The sequence below is a fragment of the Crinia signifera genome, chromosome 1 (genome assembly GCF_055691185.1).
Source record: "Crinia signifera chromosome 1, ASM5569118v1, whole genome shotgun sequence".
Taxonomy (NCBI): domain Eukaryota; kingdom Metazoa; phylum Chordata; class Amphibia; order Anura; family Myobatrachidae; genus Crinia; species Crinia signifera.
This window is the reverse complement of record NC_139217.1, coordinates 310,687,836-310,704,312: the sequence shown is the minus strand read 5'-3', so window position 1 is coordinate 310,704,312 and position 16,477 is coordinate 310,687,836. Positions and strand designations below refer to the sequence as shown.

The 16,477-nt window shown below is 41.2% G+C and overlaps 1 protein-coding gene across 14 annotated transcripts in view; it reads right to left on the bottom strand.

The window, feature by feature from the left end:
• Nucleotides 1-16,477, bottom strand: part of LOC146079053 (transducin-like enhancer protein 4) — a 113,622-nt gene that overhangs the window by 79,320 nt on the left and 17,825 nt on the right. For all 14 annotated transcript variants that reach the window (XM_083186152.1, XM_083186156.1, XM_083186154.1 and 11 more), the window contains exon 5: nucleotides 7,701-7,763. In XM_083186152.1, the coding sequence (XP_083042278.1) occupies nucleotides 7,701-7,763 (63 nt within the window). The remainder of the gene's footprint in view (nucleotides 1-7,700; nucleotides 7,764-16,477) is intronic.

Sequence of the window (16,477 nt, the reverse complement as noted above, 5' to 3'; positions counted from 1 at the left end):
GTAAATGTTTAATTGCTCTTATAACGTATGACCATTGAACATTATATTTCTGCCTTATGATTTCTGAGGAATCTTTATACGAACTAAAAAAAAAAAAAAAAAAAAAAAAAAAAAAAAGGAACCAGATATTAGAATTCGAGAACAGGAGTCTCCTACAGCAAAATACAGTAGAGACTTATAAACTGTATGTGCTGTAAGTGTTCATTAGAACACAAAGGGTGATGATAACCTAACAGATGCTAGACAGTGACATGTCAGCATAGAGCAGCAGTACAAGATTTTACGTAGCCAATTACATCATCTCTCACTGTAGTAAAGGAGAGCAGCATCGGAAACTCTGAAAGAAAACAACTACTTCCGTCATTCCAATTAGATGCCTTTTCTCCTTGTAAGGCTATCTGCTTTGCAAGCATATCCAAGTTGGAAGAAATGGGATTGAAGTATTGGTTAATGAGGCGGAATTAAAGTCAGCATGGGCCAATTAGGAGAATTATGGTACAATCTGTTCAATGAAAAATACAGGGGAAAGAAAAAAAAGGGAGGAGAGGAACAAACACCTCTCAATCATCAATACCTATTGAGCAAGCAATCGTAGCAGTTGCATTTTTCCTGCACAGTCCCTATAGTGTGTTTTACCATGCTCATAGAGTTCACAGAATTTAATGATTCTCCCTAAATAGTTTACCAAGTTCCATAGAATTTGATGACCAATTGAGAATCTCTTGGCCTCTTTTTTTTTTTATCAATTAGGTATAATCTCAACACTTTTTGATCCGTAAGGTGGTACACACTGCCCATTTTTACTCATTTTATGAACATTGCTGGCAGATAAGTTGCTCAGTGCATACACACTGGGAGATTTTAACCTGGCCCATGTCCCAATTTCATAAACCATAGCTTGGAAGGAGGAGCTCATATGGGCTTATTGTAACTGTGGGTGTTTACATGGGCTCCATACTACGTCAATGGGTGGAACAGGTTGGGATTTTTATTTTTAAATCTTGTCTAGAAAACAAAATAAAAAGATTAAATCCAACTTCACCTGAATAGATATGAATACTCTTTGTCCACAAGGTATTACTGTAGATTTGTAATAAGTCTACAATAGGTTTGTCCTTGTACATCTGACTTACGCCAAGCTATTAGACTAGGGGGTCAGGTCACCTATTTATTAGTATGCTTCATGTGTGGTTTATATGCAAGACTATTGAAGTATAATAATGTGTGGGTTTAAGACAACTTCTAACCAAACAGATCTGAATGTGTGCTTATGGGTAACATGATTCTGTCTACTTGTATTGTTGTGTAAGTAACGCTAGGACAACATGTGACAGGGACAAGGTTATGTGAAAAGAGGAACGGAGTGAAAGAAGGAGCAGGCGGGGGGGACTTTGTACCAAAATTACGTTGTGTAATTATTTATAAGTGGTTTTAGCGAAAGACACACGCGGGACATGTAACATCTATAAGAGGCACTCTTTCTGCTAATGGTACCGCATTAACTATGGCCTCTCTTTGGGTCTTGGAGGCCCTGACGAGACTACTCATTTCCCTTCCTAAACAAGCATACATATGCACAACCTTAGGTTTTGTCCAATACTTTCAATTGGACCATTTCATACCTTTTATTTTGTATTTTGGTAGAAAAATGCATTTCTATGCATCACCCAAGTGATTAATTTAGAGCACAAGTGAAGGGGTTATATATAAAAAAAAAAAAAAAAAAAAAAAAAGGGGTGTGTCGAGTACCACTTATCCATAGTTTCCGGAATGTATTTTTTTTTTTTTTTTTTTTGGTACTTGTGTACTAGCACGGCGCCCATCGCATCGCAGACCATAAGGCATGTGATGCGACGCGATTGGCACCCGATGGTATACAATTTGATTGGATAGCATTGTATATGGCATACAATGCGATGTGATTTTAAATTGTATAAGCACCCTAATAGGGGCTTACAATGTTAATTGCACCCCCACTATGAACGTGAACCCGAAGCGTGGCGAGCCCGCGAGGGGCGGCGGTAAGAGTCCTACGACCTTTTCATACCCCCACTATCCACGTCGGCTATACAGCCGAAGCATGGCGAGCGCAGCGAGGTGACGCGGAATACATGTTAAGTAATACGCGTCCCCTCACGGGGCTCGCTACGCTTCGGGCTCGCTGCGGTCACCACACTATCTAAAATCAACTCCACGCCGACGTAGATAGTGGGGGTATGAAGAGGTCGGAGGACGTGTACCGTCGCCCCTCGCGGGCTCGCTACGCTTCGGGTTCACGTTCATAGTGGGGGTGCATTTAACATTTTAAGCCCCCATTAGGGTGCTTATACAATTAAACATCGTATAGGGGGCTTATACAATTTAAAATCGCATCGCAGTGCATCGGGTGTATGCCATGCGATTAAAAGTTGTGCGACCAAATATCGTGGGTGCTGTGCTAGTACACAAGTACCTTTTTTTTTTTGGTACTTCCTAGCACGGTACCACCAATTTTAATTGTATCCATCGGGTCCGAAAAATCGCATCGCATGCCAACCAAATCACATGCGATGCACCCGATTTTTACATTGGAATCAATGTAAAATGGTCCCTGAGACCCGATTTTACATTGATTTCAATGTAAAAAGGCCCAAACCCCCCATTTTAATACCAACCCCCCCCCCCCCCTCATTGTTAACGCCACCCCACTACTGGGGAAAGCACTACTGGGGACATCTGTAACTGGCACTACTGGGAAAATGATATGCAACGGGCACTAAATATGTGCAAGAAAATCATTGCATTCAAATTCAGTGCCTGAGATAGTACACAAAGTTTGTTTCATGTTTTGAAACCTTGTTTTGTGCACCAAAATACGTGTGTGTGTGTGTGTGTGTGTGTGTGTGTGTGTGTGTGTGTGTGTGTGTGTGTGTGTGTGTGTGTGTGTGTGTGTGTGTGTGTGTGTGTATATATATATATATATATATATATATTCACACCATAAATGCAAGATAACTCATTGAAATATAAAAATATTCCAAATATGGAATAATCTGTTTTCCAAAATTCTTCTGGTCCCGAGCAATTTGGATAAGGTATAAATACATACGGCCAATTCGGGGGCTTTTGCTACAACAACTGAAACAAGACAGAGCAGATAAACCATTCATTGGCCAATGTGCAGCTATGGCAAAACGTTGAGAATGTTGGTTTTCACAAAGTTTGGGGCCTTGATGTTTTAGACCTTTTTGTCAGACGTTAGTATGGTATACTTCTGTGTTTACTTAAGTGCCAAAGGCTTTTATTTACAAAAAAAAAAAACAACAAACATTAAGTTTATGTACAGTCAATATTTGCTGTATTGACACTTTGACACTTTTTTTGATGCTGTCAATCAACGTCTGGGGCACATGCTGACTGATGGACGCCCATTTTTGAGGATTGACAATTTCTCTATGGGATTATGGTCTGGATTGTTACCTGGCCATGGACCCAAAAATTTTCTGTTTCTTCCCCGAGCCACTTAATTTTTTTGTCTTATTGCAAGGTGCTCCATCATGCTGGAAAAGGAATTTATTCATCATGTTTTTGGGTGGTTGGGAGACTGTTCTCTTGGATAATGTTTTGGTACCATTCTTTATTCATGGCTGTGTTCTTAGGCAAAATTGTGAGTGAGCCCACTCCATTAGGAGAGAAGCAACCCCACACAGACAAATGGTCTGCTTTACTGTTGGAATAACACAGGACTGATCAAAGTGCTCACCTTTCCTTCTCCTGACAAGCTGTTTTCCAGATACACCAAACAACCTCATCAGAGAAAATGACTTTACTCCAGAGCAATCTCTGCACTGGTGGTGCCCCAATCCCATAGCTAAATCAAGTTTAAGAGATGGTCCTGTGCTTACGGGACATTCTTGGGTGCCCTGAAGCCTTCTTCACAATAACTGAACCTTTCACCTAGAAGTTCTTGTTCATCTGATAAATGGCTGTGTAAAGCAATAATGACTGAATGAGTTTCCTTGCAGGTAACCATGGTTAACAGAGGAAGAACAATCCTACTTTTAAAGCTTCCATTCTGTTATTCTAAAGGCTCCCATACACCAGAATGATACTGAACCCAAGTGTACAATCTTGAGCGGTTGTACGGCGGATTGTATGCACACAATCGTACAATGTGCGGTGCAGCGGGGAGAGTGGCTGGTCCTCTAATCAGACAAAGGAATTTTGTGGAAACACTGCACTAATTTAAATGATTGTTATACCATGTACTGAATCACACGCATCATTTATATTATATAAATGTATTTATTTAGAAAAACTGTATAAAATAAATATGAACTTTGATACGGTGGCCACCGGGTAATATCTAGATCAAATCAAATACATAGATATAATGCACAATAAAAAGACAATGTATTTGTAGAATTTAAATTGGTCAAGTGGGGATATATAAAAGTAGTGTGTGGATGCACCACATAAATAAATACGTCCAGGTGATGCCTCATTGAAAGTCAAATGAATGACTATTTTTACTTGCCGTGCATGGGGTGATGTAATTGATCCGTGAAGCCACTGGTATCTGCGGTGTTATCGGAACTCGATAATCACAGCAGGGGTCCAGATGATTTAGCCGATGGTAACTGGCTATGGGTGTTCTGGGTTTTGGAGGGGCCAATGTCTCCCTTTCACCTTAATTACGGGCGACCTGGTCTGCTATGATGCACCGCAAGGCAAGAGTCTCTCACCCACTGTCCCTGCATGTCCCAGAGCCAACAGAAAGCCAATGTTGGAAAGTTCCAAGGGAGACAAGCAGTTGGTAAGGTGGTGCTAAACCGCGTAGTTGTTCGCCTTCACCCAGCAATGGGACTACACTTCCAGCGGCACAAGGATCCAAACAATGCCTGATGTTGCTAGGCTCACCAGCGCATGAAGAATGTCAAGATGATATTATTGCTGTGTATATGGCATCCAAATTAGATCAGATGGGGGCTGCAAGTGATCCTCTAAAGCGTTTCGCTCCCCATGGAGCTTTTTCAAAGAGTGGGTTTGAATAAACACTGCAGCCTTCATATACCTGGCCTTTAATTGAATTGCAATTCTTATTCCTCCAATCAGATGTGCTGCAGTCTGATCAGTCGTGATTAGGAGCAGATTGGTACTTCATCTATTGTGTATGGGATATGCCCAGTTCTGCAGGTCACTAGCAACACCCTATATCAGGACTGCAGAAACGTGCGACATGTCACATGGCTTCGCCACTGGACTTGGCATCAGTAAGTGTATGCACTTGTCACATGCCATGTCCCATCTTAAGTAATGTCAGGCTGGATACACATCGTATATTGCGTACCCAGTTTAACATATATGGGTAATTTCGGTCTTGCTGGTTCTTGGAAGTCACTGACAAACGCTAAAATTGTACATTATTCTGGGAGAGAATCTGGTGAATAAATACTAACAAAATACAAAGCCTATAAAAAGTACAATTATTTAATTTAGTGTTTGCCCTGAACATTCTGTTGTGATTTACAAAAAATAATAATAATAAAAAAACAGTATCTAAGCTGAAGGAGTGGGAAGATACCCCAATGTAATGGTTGTCATGATGGTAGAAGAAAAATAATCACCTTGTTTTAATTAGATAACAATCATGACCCAACTAACGATCTGTTTAGGGGGGTATTCAATCTAGGATCACGGCTGTCGATCCCTGCCGACAGCCGTGATCCTGGCCCGTTTGCGGTCAGCCCGACAGCTGAACGACAGGCGGGATTTGATGTCCCGCCTGCCGATCGGCGCAAAGGGGGCGTGGCCGCGAAAACGGTCGATCTGCGGCCGGGATCGCGACAATCCATGGCCGTTTTCGGCAGAACGGACCCGCCAGCTTCTGAAGTGATCCCGCTTCAATGCTGTCGCTAAAAACAGCATTGAATAGGGAGCCGCCGCTATTTCCCGGAAATAGCGGTGACACATTGAATACCCCCCTAAAACTCTTACTGGTTAAGAGTTGAAAAATGGATCAGTGGCTAAGATTCTCCTGGCAACCAATCAGCATTGAAGTGGACTCTATCAAGAACATTCTATAAAATGATAGCAACCAATAAACTATTACTGATTATCATCTCATCTTGGATGTCTTCTCGCCACCTCAAACTCAATACTGCCATAACGGAATAAATTATATTCCCACCAACCAAGAGCAGTTACCATCCTGATATCTCCATAACTGTTGACAACTTGACAATCTACCCTACCCCACAAGTTCGCTGTCTAGGGGTCATCCTCAACTCTGCACTGTCCTTTGTTCCCCACATTCAATTAGTCTCTAAATCATGTTATATGCATCTAAAAAACATTAAAACTGCATCTGTCTTCTGCACAGATTACTAGCTCCCAACTCACTTTAGCAGGACTTTCATCGGCCTACCCCCATACTATGGAATGCCCTTCTCTACTAGCCTCCAAACTTTCAAGCGTTCCCTGAAAACTCACCTCTTCAGGCAAGCCTATCACAGTAAAGTTCCACACGCATAACCCTCTGAGTCACGTATTTATCATATAGCTTCTCTTCTGGACTTGCAACTTGGTGGGACGGCTATATTATTACTGGTGCCTGTACTTGTTTCCCCCCTATAAATTGTAAGCTTGCAGCAGGGCCCTCCTACCTCCATGTCTGTCTGTTACCCAGTTTTTTCTACAATTGTAAAGCGCAATGGAATCTTCTGCGCTATATATGAAAATGTAAACAAACAATTAACAACTTCTTGGTTCTTTTTACAGTCTAATACATCAAACCCTCTAACTTAGTATAGATGACTATGTGTATGCTAACTGAAGGCACGAACAGTACAACAATACATTGGACGTGCCTTACACACTGGACAATGTTGGCTGCATTCACCTACATGCATCTGCCAGCACACTCGATGGGATGAGCAGACAAACAACCCTTGGGAGCGTACAATCGCGTGCACACACAATATATTACACGATAAAATCGGACGATATATTGTCTTCTGTGTACCCAAGCCTTCGCTTACAGCTGTATATTGCTAAAATTTAGCCAGGAAGACATTGTAATATAATAGATTTTAAACATGAATCAAATTATAAAAACCAAACAGAATTAAACATAGTCTGCCTATCTGTACCACTGTTACTGTGAAAATCACCACTTCAAAAATCCAATTTTTACTTGCGGACAACTTTATTTCTTGGAAAAGTCACAGTTAGCCAAATCTCTTCAATTTGTTTACTTTCAGCAGCACTTCAATTTGATATGCCAAACCACATTTCCGCCAGCATTTAATGCCTATCATCAAGAGAGGAGTACGATTCTCTGCCTATTCTGGCAATTTTTCAATCTACTCTATTAGCTGCCATTCTGACAAACAGTCATAATTCCAAGCAACACTGAGCGTACATGACAAGAAAACAGCTGCATTACGCTTAGCGCATTATAACATTTTTCCACTATGCAAGTGCATTTAAATTATATGGCTTTGAATTTTAATAAGATGCTGAGATATAAATGAGTGGAGCAGAAAAAAAAATGAAATACTAGAAAGATTCACAGATGGAGAAAGGAAAAAGGAGAGAAAAAAAAAGTGGGTGTTGGGTGTTATATATATATATATATATATATATATATATATATATATATATATATGCCATTTAAATCAAATTACTTAGCTAGGTGACTATAAATGAAGCTCACTTACCTCTTGGGACAAAAAGGGAATGACTTGTGCACAAATAGCGTTCAGTCTTTTGACAATTTCAGCCTGCAGATTAAAAAAGAATATATATAAGAACATTTCATTAAGCACAGCATTTCCTAGAGACAGGCTGTATTAACATTTGATAAACTGGATTACATAATTGCCAACTGCACAGTCTCTACATAAACACCTAGGAAGGGAATGCAAAGGGGTCATAAGCTGCATAAGGGACCACAAATCTGCAGTAGGTGGGTGGCTTTAGTACAAAACCTTTAGCTCAGACAGTATGTTAATAAGGCCAGGTATCAAAAGATTTTATTGCAATCAAAGGCACAGCTAAAACGTCCATTCATAATTTGCATTTTTTTTTTCTTTAAAGCTTTACAGCTAGATCAGTAGACCATGGAAACTTGCAGAGGTTGCCAAGTCAGCCTTGAAACCTGACAGTGACTCAATAATGAGCACATCCACATGGCATTTGACACCATCTAACGAGTTAACTGCTCAAGTATCTATAGCTTATCTAGCATGTGGCTAGTAGATTGCACAGAAGGAAAGAGGTCTTAAAACACAAAGACAAAATAAACCCAATACCCGTGTCAAGTGAAAATCTGACACTCATTAAAGTTTATTGGATACATGGGCAAAATGTCTCTTGAAGGTTTTGCGCACGCACATACACATGTTATATATACACACACTGTTTGGAATGGTCACTGGGCCGACTACACAAAGAAAGCCACCAGTTTGGAATTCTGCATAAAGCATTTAAAGTTCTATTTAGAATAACAAAATATTAATTTATATATTTAATACTACATTTTAAATTTTTAAAACTATAAATATAAATCTAGGTCTAATGGTAGATATATATATGTTCTAGGCCAAAATAGAATTGCCCTCTACATGTAATTTACTGTGTATATGCTATATTGTTCATCTGGGAGCACCACCCATACAGTTAACATTATCACCAGAGCCGTGAATCTATAAGGGTGTACGCAGCTTTACTTCTCTCTGAGATTTTTTTTTTTTTAATCAGTTACACACACTATAATCCATGGATGTTCATAGTTCTACCAGAGGCCCACTGACTATCAGGTCACACCTATAGTTTACCACAGCAAGCTATTCAGCTAGCCACAGTCAACCTCAAGTACTTTAGAAAACATGCAAAACATATGCAAAATAGTCTTCCAATGTAGAAAACTATGTTGCAAAACTAAAAAGGAAACAAACAAAATAGGGTCATTTAGATTCAGTAATATTCTTGATTAGTCTCTGTATCCATAAAGACTAATATCCGATTCCATCATCCTTATAATTCGGGTTATTGCCAGAGGAACCAGGGTTGGTTTAATCAGGATTCTAACGCTGATAGCTACCAGGATCCGGATAACCGTGCACCAACGTGTTCAACTGCTCAGGTTTACCGGGGATTTTAGTGGAAAAGGGGTATAACTGACCAACACAAATTTACAAGCATTATCATGGCCAGACCAAGTTATGTAGAATGGACTGCAATGATCTCTGGACTTGGACTGTAAATATAGCCATTCACCAGCTGACCTTGCAATGTGTCCAAGTTGTAAACATGCATGTGTTCAGGAAGCCCAGTACGCCAAAAAGGCTGCTTATTCCACCAATTTCCAAACTGAAATATTAATTATGATGATCATGGTCCGTGGGCTATTTGGGACCATACTCCCTGTTATTTGTTACTAACTGAAAAATGCAAAGTATGATGTGAACGATTAGGACAGCAGTACATGTAAACAGGATAGCATGTGCACCATACACCATTCATAAATGATGTTTTTGATGTAGTATTGGCCCAATTTGAGCCTGCCCACCACTCGTCAAGGTAACTTCGGACAGGTCTCTGACATAATTTGGGGGTCACCTCTGGGGCACAGGGCATCCCCCAACTGCCCCATCCAAAGCATCCCATGACACAAAAAAAAGATAAAGTGACGTATCATGTGGTCTACAAACGAGGTGATATCAGCCCATTTTGTAAATGATTTGACTAGATCGCTTAGAAAATGACCCACATCAATCCATGTGTAGGGGCCAGGGCAATAGCGTGGAGATTCCTCCCAAACAGGATAAATCTAGTTACTATTGCCAGTCACGGCCAGTGTTCTCACCGAAGAACACTGGCCATTACAGATCGCTAAGCAAACAGCGCTGATCCATTGATCTATATATTTTTCAGCACAGTAGCCCCTTGTGTAGACCCCATTAGTGTTAAAAAAAAAACACTCTGATAATTCCCATCTTTTAATGTGTTTGGTTCCCTGGGGTGGTTTGGGTGTGCCCTAGAGTTGAACCCCTATAATGTTAGGGACCTCCCTGAAGAGGTTACCTTTAAATAAATGTACAGTGGTGATATTTTTTTCTGCAAGGCGCTATTAGTGAAATCACTGACTGCCAAATTGTTATAATGATAACCAGTCACATGACATATGATGTAATGCGCATAGAAGCTTTAGAACTCCCCTCTGCTGTGCATGCTCATTTACAAGAAATACTCTTCCTTTTCATAGAGGAAAGATTTAAATAAGGAAAAAAACAGGTTGGTTTTTACTTATATGTTTGACGGATCCCATCAGGATCCCCAAAATAAGTTTTGCAACCTTCCACAAAAGACATTATCGCAAAAAAAAAGGAGAACAAAAATAAAAGCTTCATGTTACATTATATAAGAAAGCAAAAGTGCATGGGACTGTGGTTTAAAAATCCCATCCACTCTATATAAAACCAGTATGCATTCCCTTCACAACAAAGCTATGATATGGATCACATTTTCTGCCACAAGACCAAGCACTGGATAGGCGTTAACAGTTCCTACTACTGGGCTTTAGCTAGTGAACAAACACTATGGAAACACATTCCTAATGGCCTATGTTTTTGAAAGCAAGGCTAAACTAATGGCGCAGAGCCCAAACTCCTTTTCCAGCACAGTCATTAAAGGATGTAGGTTATTGCTGTTGTCACCATTGATATTTGTCATTGTAATGTAATTAAGGTCCTAAAATGATGCATTACAGCCCTTGGCACAACTTCTATTAAAATTTTCTCTTCTGCTCACTGAGCTGCGACCTGCTTTCTGATGAATAACAGACAGACAGCTTTAGGGAGAGGAGAATATTCATCAGCTATACATACATATTCACCACCCCCACTCCGACACACAACCGTACCACTGAATTTTATATTTTGGGTGAGAGAGGAAAAAAAAAAAAAGAAGTGTGCTTTGGAATTTTTATCTGACCTCTTGAAATTCTGATTGCATCTGATAAATCTTGCTTGACAACAAATTTGTAGCCTGCAAACCACAGGATTCTAATCTGCTATCCATCAGTCGATGCCAACCCAATCAAATTTGTAGGTTATGTGGGTCATGCATCCCTGAACACATACATTCATGAAGATTCTGTTTATCCCGCAACGGATTTCAAAAAGCTATTAGGCCTAGATACATGTTATAATACTATTCAAGGCATTAAGGACCTTACAGATCAACAGCTGCTAAATTATTGTTTCTAGAGCAGAGTGATGCTAGCAATCCTTACAATAACACATTATAAGCAGATGTCCTATTTCCTTCAAGAAGAAATAAAAAAAAATACAGAATTTAAACCTTAGGACAGTGGCAACAATACAAAACTAAGCCATTTTATATTGTATATGATAATGCATGTAATATACTATTAAATAAAATAAAAAAAACACACCAAATGAAACCACCACAAAGCTCACACCATTTGAAAAGAAATGAGGAGGGGGGGGGACGACAAACAAAAGCATTGTCAGCTGTTCAATCAATACACAATGTCCACATAGAAAATGCACATCACTGCTCAATGGCAAGTCTGTTAAGGAGAACAAAATACAATACAAGTTGTGGGAAGGGAGGGGGCACAGAGGAGAAAGAAAATCAATAGGAGGAAATGGCAACACTGCTACATATGCTACTGAAGCCATCCAGACCCTGATCCTTACACCTCTAAATGTGACAAAGGATGAGAGCAGCATGGGTCAAATCGATAAGGACCATCTTCCTTTAACAAGGAATCTTTCTGCTGGCTGGTCACTAGAGGCTAAAGAGATTGAAAAAAATAATAATAATACACACCACTCTGCTAAACACAAATCCACAAATAATCTATTTGCCATTTCGCGCTTTCTAGACTAGGTTACCATAAATGGATTCTCTTGTGTTTCTGAATATCTGAATTATACCAACAACCTTTGCTATCCAGATGAACAAATATGCAATATGTAGCACATACATGCCAAGCAAGAACACAGGGCCCTTATGTCTTTCTTTGTCTATTATCCAGTGCTTTTTTAAGATTTTGTTCCAAATCGTGAAGCACAACAGAATATTGGAGGTGCTACTTTATATCAAACATTTCCACATTTAGCATATTATTTAATACAAATCAAACATTTTCTGCTATATATACATACACACACACATATATATATATATTTATTACACACACACACCATCATCATCATCATCCAAAGCAGAGTCAGTATCTTTTGAATACTGGAGCTTTGTGGATGCATTTGTTGTAAGGTCTTGACAAAGGCTGGACCGGACCTACGGTTCAATCTACTTATGGTGATGTACAAATGAAATTACTTCTTTCATCTAATTTAGTACCCTCACTGAACCTACTATTGGCCCAATGTCATTATAGATTAGGGAACAGAACCGGTTACCATAATGAAGCACCCCATTGTTCGCTTCTGGGGGCTGTGAGCGTGGATTTCCTATCTCTATCTATACACACACACACACACACACAGACATGTCAATGAGTCCAAAAATTTCACTAGGTTGCTGCCTTTGTTTGATACATCATTTTTGATCACCTAATTAAGTACAGGTAATAAATAATATAACCATCTTAAATGCTTTTCTCCCCCATGCTCAGTAGAGCAGAGGGTCCCCTACGTTCACAGTGACTGACAGGGGAGGAGTTAGGCAATGAAATCAAACCCCATTCCCCACCCGACCAGCTCAAAACATTGAATCCTGCAACCAGCTGTCAGTACCCAAATGCCACAGTTTCCCCGCCACACTAAATGTGGATCACCAAGGAGGCAAAAGAGGTAGAAACCAGTCACCAGCCAGCGGGTAATAGGAGATCAATCACAACCCAGTTAAAGAGCTCGGAATATCACCACACAGATTCCCAGTCATCTTTCCGTATGCAGAAACAGGGCATCCAGACACCTCACGCCCCGTTACAGCTATCCTGTAAGAGTGGGATAAAGTTCAAAAGGAAAAGAAGAAGAGGCAGAAGATGACAGCCAACTCCAACACAGCAAATGCGAGGCCATATTCTACTATAACAAAGGGGATGCCATTGAAAGCAGAAGTTTGTTTGAAAATGTATGATTAAATATACAGGTTGAGTATCCCGTATCCAAAATGCTCGGGACCAGGAGAATTTTGGATAACGGATTATTCCGTATTTCGGAATATTTTAATATTTCAATGATGTATTTTGAAGTATCTTGCATTTATGCTGTATAAACACATAATATACACACAAATATATTTTATTACCACATAAAATACACACAAACATATTTTAATTGTTCAAAAAACAAGGTTTCAAAACGTGAAACAAAATGTGTGTACTATCTCAGCACTGAATTTGAATGCCAAGCAATCATTGTCTTGCACATATATAGTGCCAGTTACATATCATGTCCCCAGTGATGCTGTTACATATGTCCCCAGTGAGTTTTTAGCAAAAAAAAAAAATTTTTTCACTTTCTGGAATGTCCGTATTTCGGAATAATTCGGATAACGGATATTCGGATACGGGATACTCGACCTGTACATACGTATAAGATTTTATTCTGATATTGTGGCTACAACCTATTACAGTAGTTCCCAAGCTGCATACCGCGGAGCACTTACAGGGTTGCCCTGGCCTGATGGTAGACCATAAATAATTTGAATTGGTAGTATATGTAAATATATTTAAAAAACGGTGCTTGTGGCTTCCAATCAAAAAATATGTGAACAAATAGACCTATTGCTTAAACAATGCACATGCAAACTTACATAGGCGTGCGCAGCCCATTGTTTTAGGGGGTGCACCATTGGAGGGGTGTGTCCATCACCGCCTTCTGGGCTTGTCCATCACCGCCTTCTGGGCGTGTCTATAAACTCTTATTGGCCATCAATGCACACAAAAAAACAAGGTGACTTATTTATGTATATGCACTGTAGAAAGAATCATACCCCTTAAATACAATAGAAATCTGGACAGTGCGTGCCAAAGGCGGGCTGCAAAAATTTACACTGTAATGCCCATATAATGCCACACACTGTAATGCCCATCACACATTAAAGCCAGTGGCAAATTTAATGGTCAGGCCGCCCCTAGGCACAATGTTTTCTGGCTGCCCCTAAATATTTGTTGACAGGCCCGGAGGGGGGAGGGGGGGGGGGCATAGGGAGCGAGAATCATGGGGGAAGAGAGAGGCATGGGGAGAGATCAGAGAAGGGGCAGCATAATGAGACTGGGCAGAAGAGCTTACGCTGAGGTGCCCAGTTGAGCAGTTACCTGGATGTCTGTGCTAGTGGGCTGTGTTTCCTTTCCAGCCAGGAGCTAAGGGATGTGCAGTAGGTTTGGAGGGCTCCGCGCATGCCTGCAGGGCTGTAGCAAGGAGGGACATAAGAGTGCTCATCAGCACCTTCCCTCCTACACCATCCAGCTCGTGAAGACAAGCTGGCTGTCAGCTTCCCCTACATTAAGGCTGAGGGGAGGGGGGCCGCAAACCAACCCTGCGTGCTCCGGCTTCCAGCTGCGGGGAGCGGGGGTCACAAACCCACCGTGACCCTGCGTACTCCAGTTTCTAGCTGCGGGGAGTGGGGGTCGCAAACCCACCGTGACCCTGCACGCTCCGGCTTCCAGTTGAGGGGAGCGGGGCTCGCAAACCCACCATGCGAGCTCCGGCTTCCGGCAGTGCTCCAGCTCCCCACTCAGTGGCATCTCCCTGCCGAGTTCCTTCTCCCCTCGCTGAGCTACGGTTTGCTGCCCAGCTGCAGTTCCCATCGCCTCCAGCTAGCTGCAAGAGGAGAGTCATACCGAGTGTCTGACCGGCTGTGTCAATTCTGCCTGCCTGCCTGGGGACTGACCTTATGGAGCTGAGCGAGACAGCGAGCAGGTCCATCCACGCAGCAGCAACACCCATTATGTCCCCAGCCGCAGTGATCTGTTTGGCGTGCTGGAGACCAGCGGCGGCAGGCAAGTCATGCAGCAGTCCTGACCGCCGCGGGTGCTGCTGAAAATATGTTTTGCGTGCAATCCTGGTGCCGGGTCATTAGGAGGTGCCTGTGCACCCCTGGCACCCCCCGTGCGCACGCCTATGCAAACTTACCATTTCACACCTTTGTAAAAACTTGTTGTCATGAAACATTTAATTGCAGAAGAAACAGAAGGGCAACCCATTGAACTTTCTAATCTGACAGTTTGTTGGAGTGCTTGAGCAAACTAAGAATGCTGAAGTGCTTTTGTCTTTGTTTACTTATAGTTAACCAATTCACAAGAATGGGGGGTGGGGGAAGAAGATATAAAAAAATATATATGTACCTTTAAATGTGTAAGAGTAACACACCATAAAATCTGATAAGTAACCTGAACACGTAAACCATGTAACTTTCATTTCAAGGCTTATATGAACAGTTTTTTACAAGTCATAAAGTGCAGTTAAAAATTACATGAAAACCAACATGTACCACAAGGTCATAAGAAATGCAGTAAAAATACAGTATGCTTCGCAAGGTCAGCAATTTACGTAAACATTCAACCCACTAGGAGGTAAAAGCAAAATATTTTTTTTTTATACCTTTACCCTCTTTTATGAAAATTTATTGGCCAGGTATACTAGGAATTTGATTTGGTCACAAGTACTGTTAACCAATGGAAGGGGGCACCAGGTCCAACTGCAACTTACAGATAGGACAGCCTTGCATAGGTTACCCGTATACTACAGTTACTGTATAATGGTTTCTCGATCCAAAATGTCTATTTTTAAACATTAGGTGTTTAGGACAATGAGTTGAAAAAAAAAAAGGGGTACATGTTTCCTAGAACTGCGCCCACTAAGCAATTTGCCATGCGATGTGCGACGCGATTTCCCTATGTAATTTATTAACTGCTCTCTCTCAGCCCCGGGCCATCACATCACATGTGCCGCAAAAATCGCATGTGATTTTATAGGGTGTGAAATGCCATGACATAGGTATACAATAATATGATTGTATGTCCCAAAAATAGGTTTAATGCACCACCCCCCCCCCCACACACACACTATCCACGCCATCCTGAAGCGTGGCGAGCGCAGCGGAACACGTCCTCTGACTTTTTGATTACCCCACTATCCACGTCGGTGTGGAGTTGATTTCATTTAGTGTGGCGAGCGCAGCAAGCCTCGCAAGGTGACGCGGAATACATGTAAAGTAATCCGCTGCACTCGCGACACTTTATACAAATCAACTCCACGCCGACGTGGATAGTGGGGGAATGAAAAGGTCGGAGGAGGCGTTCCGCTGGCGCTCGCCACGCTTCGGGTTGGCGTGGATAGTGGGGGGTGCGTTACCTATTTTTGGGCCCAAAAAATACATCTAAAATTAAGTACATTGTGTTTATATGTGATTCTTAGGGTCAGTTATGTATTAAATGGCAGGATTTGCTTCTGATTGTAAACATTATGATTGCCAGCCACCAGCACTGGCT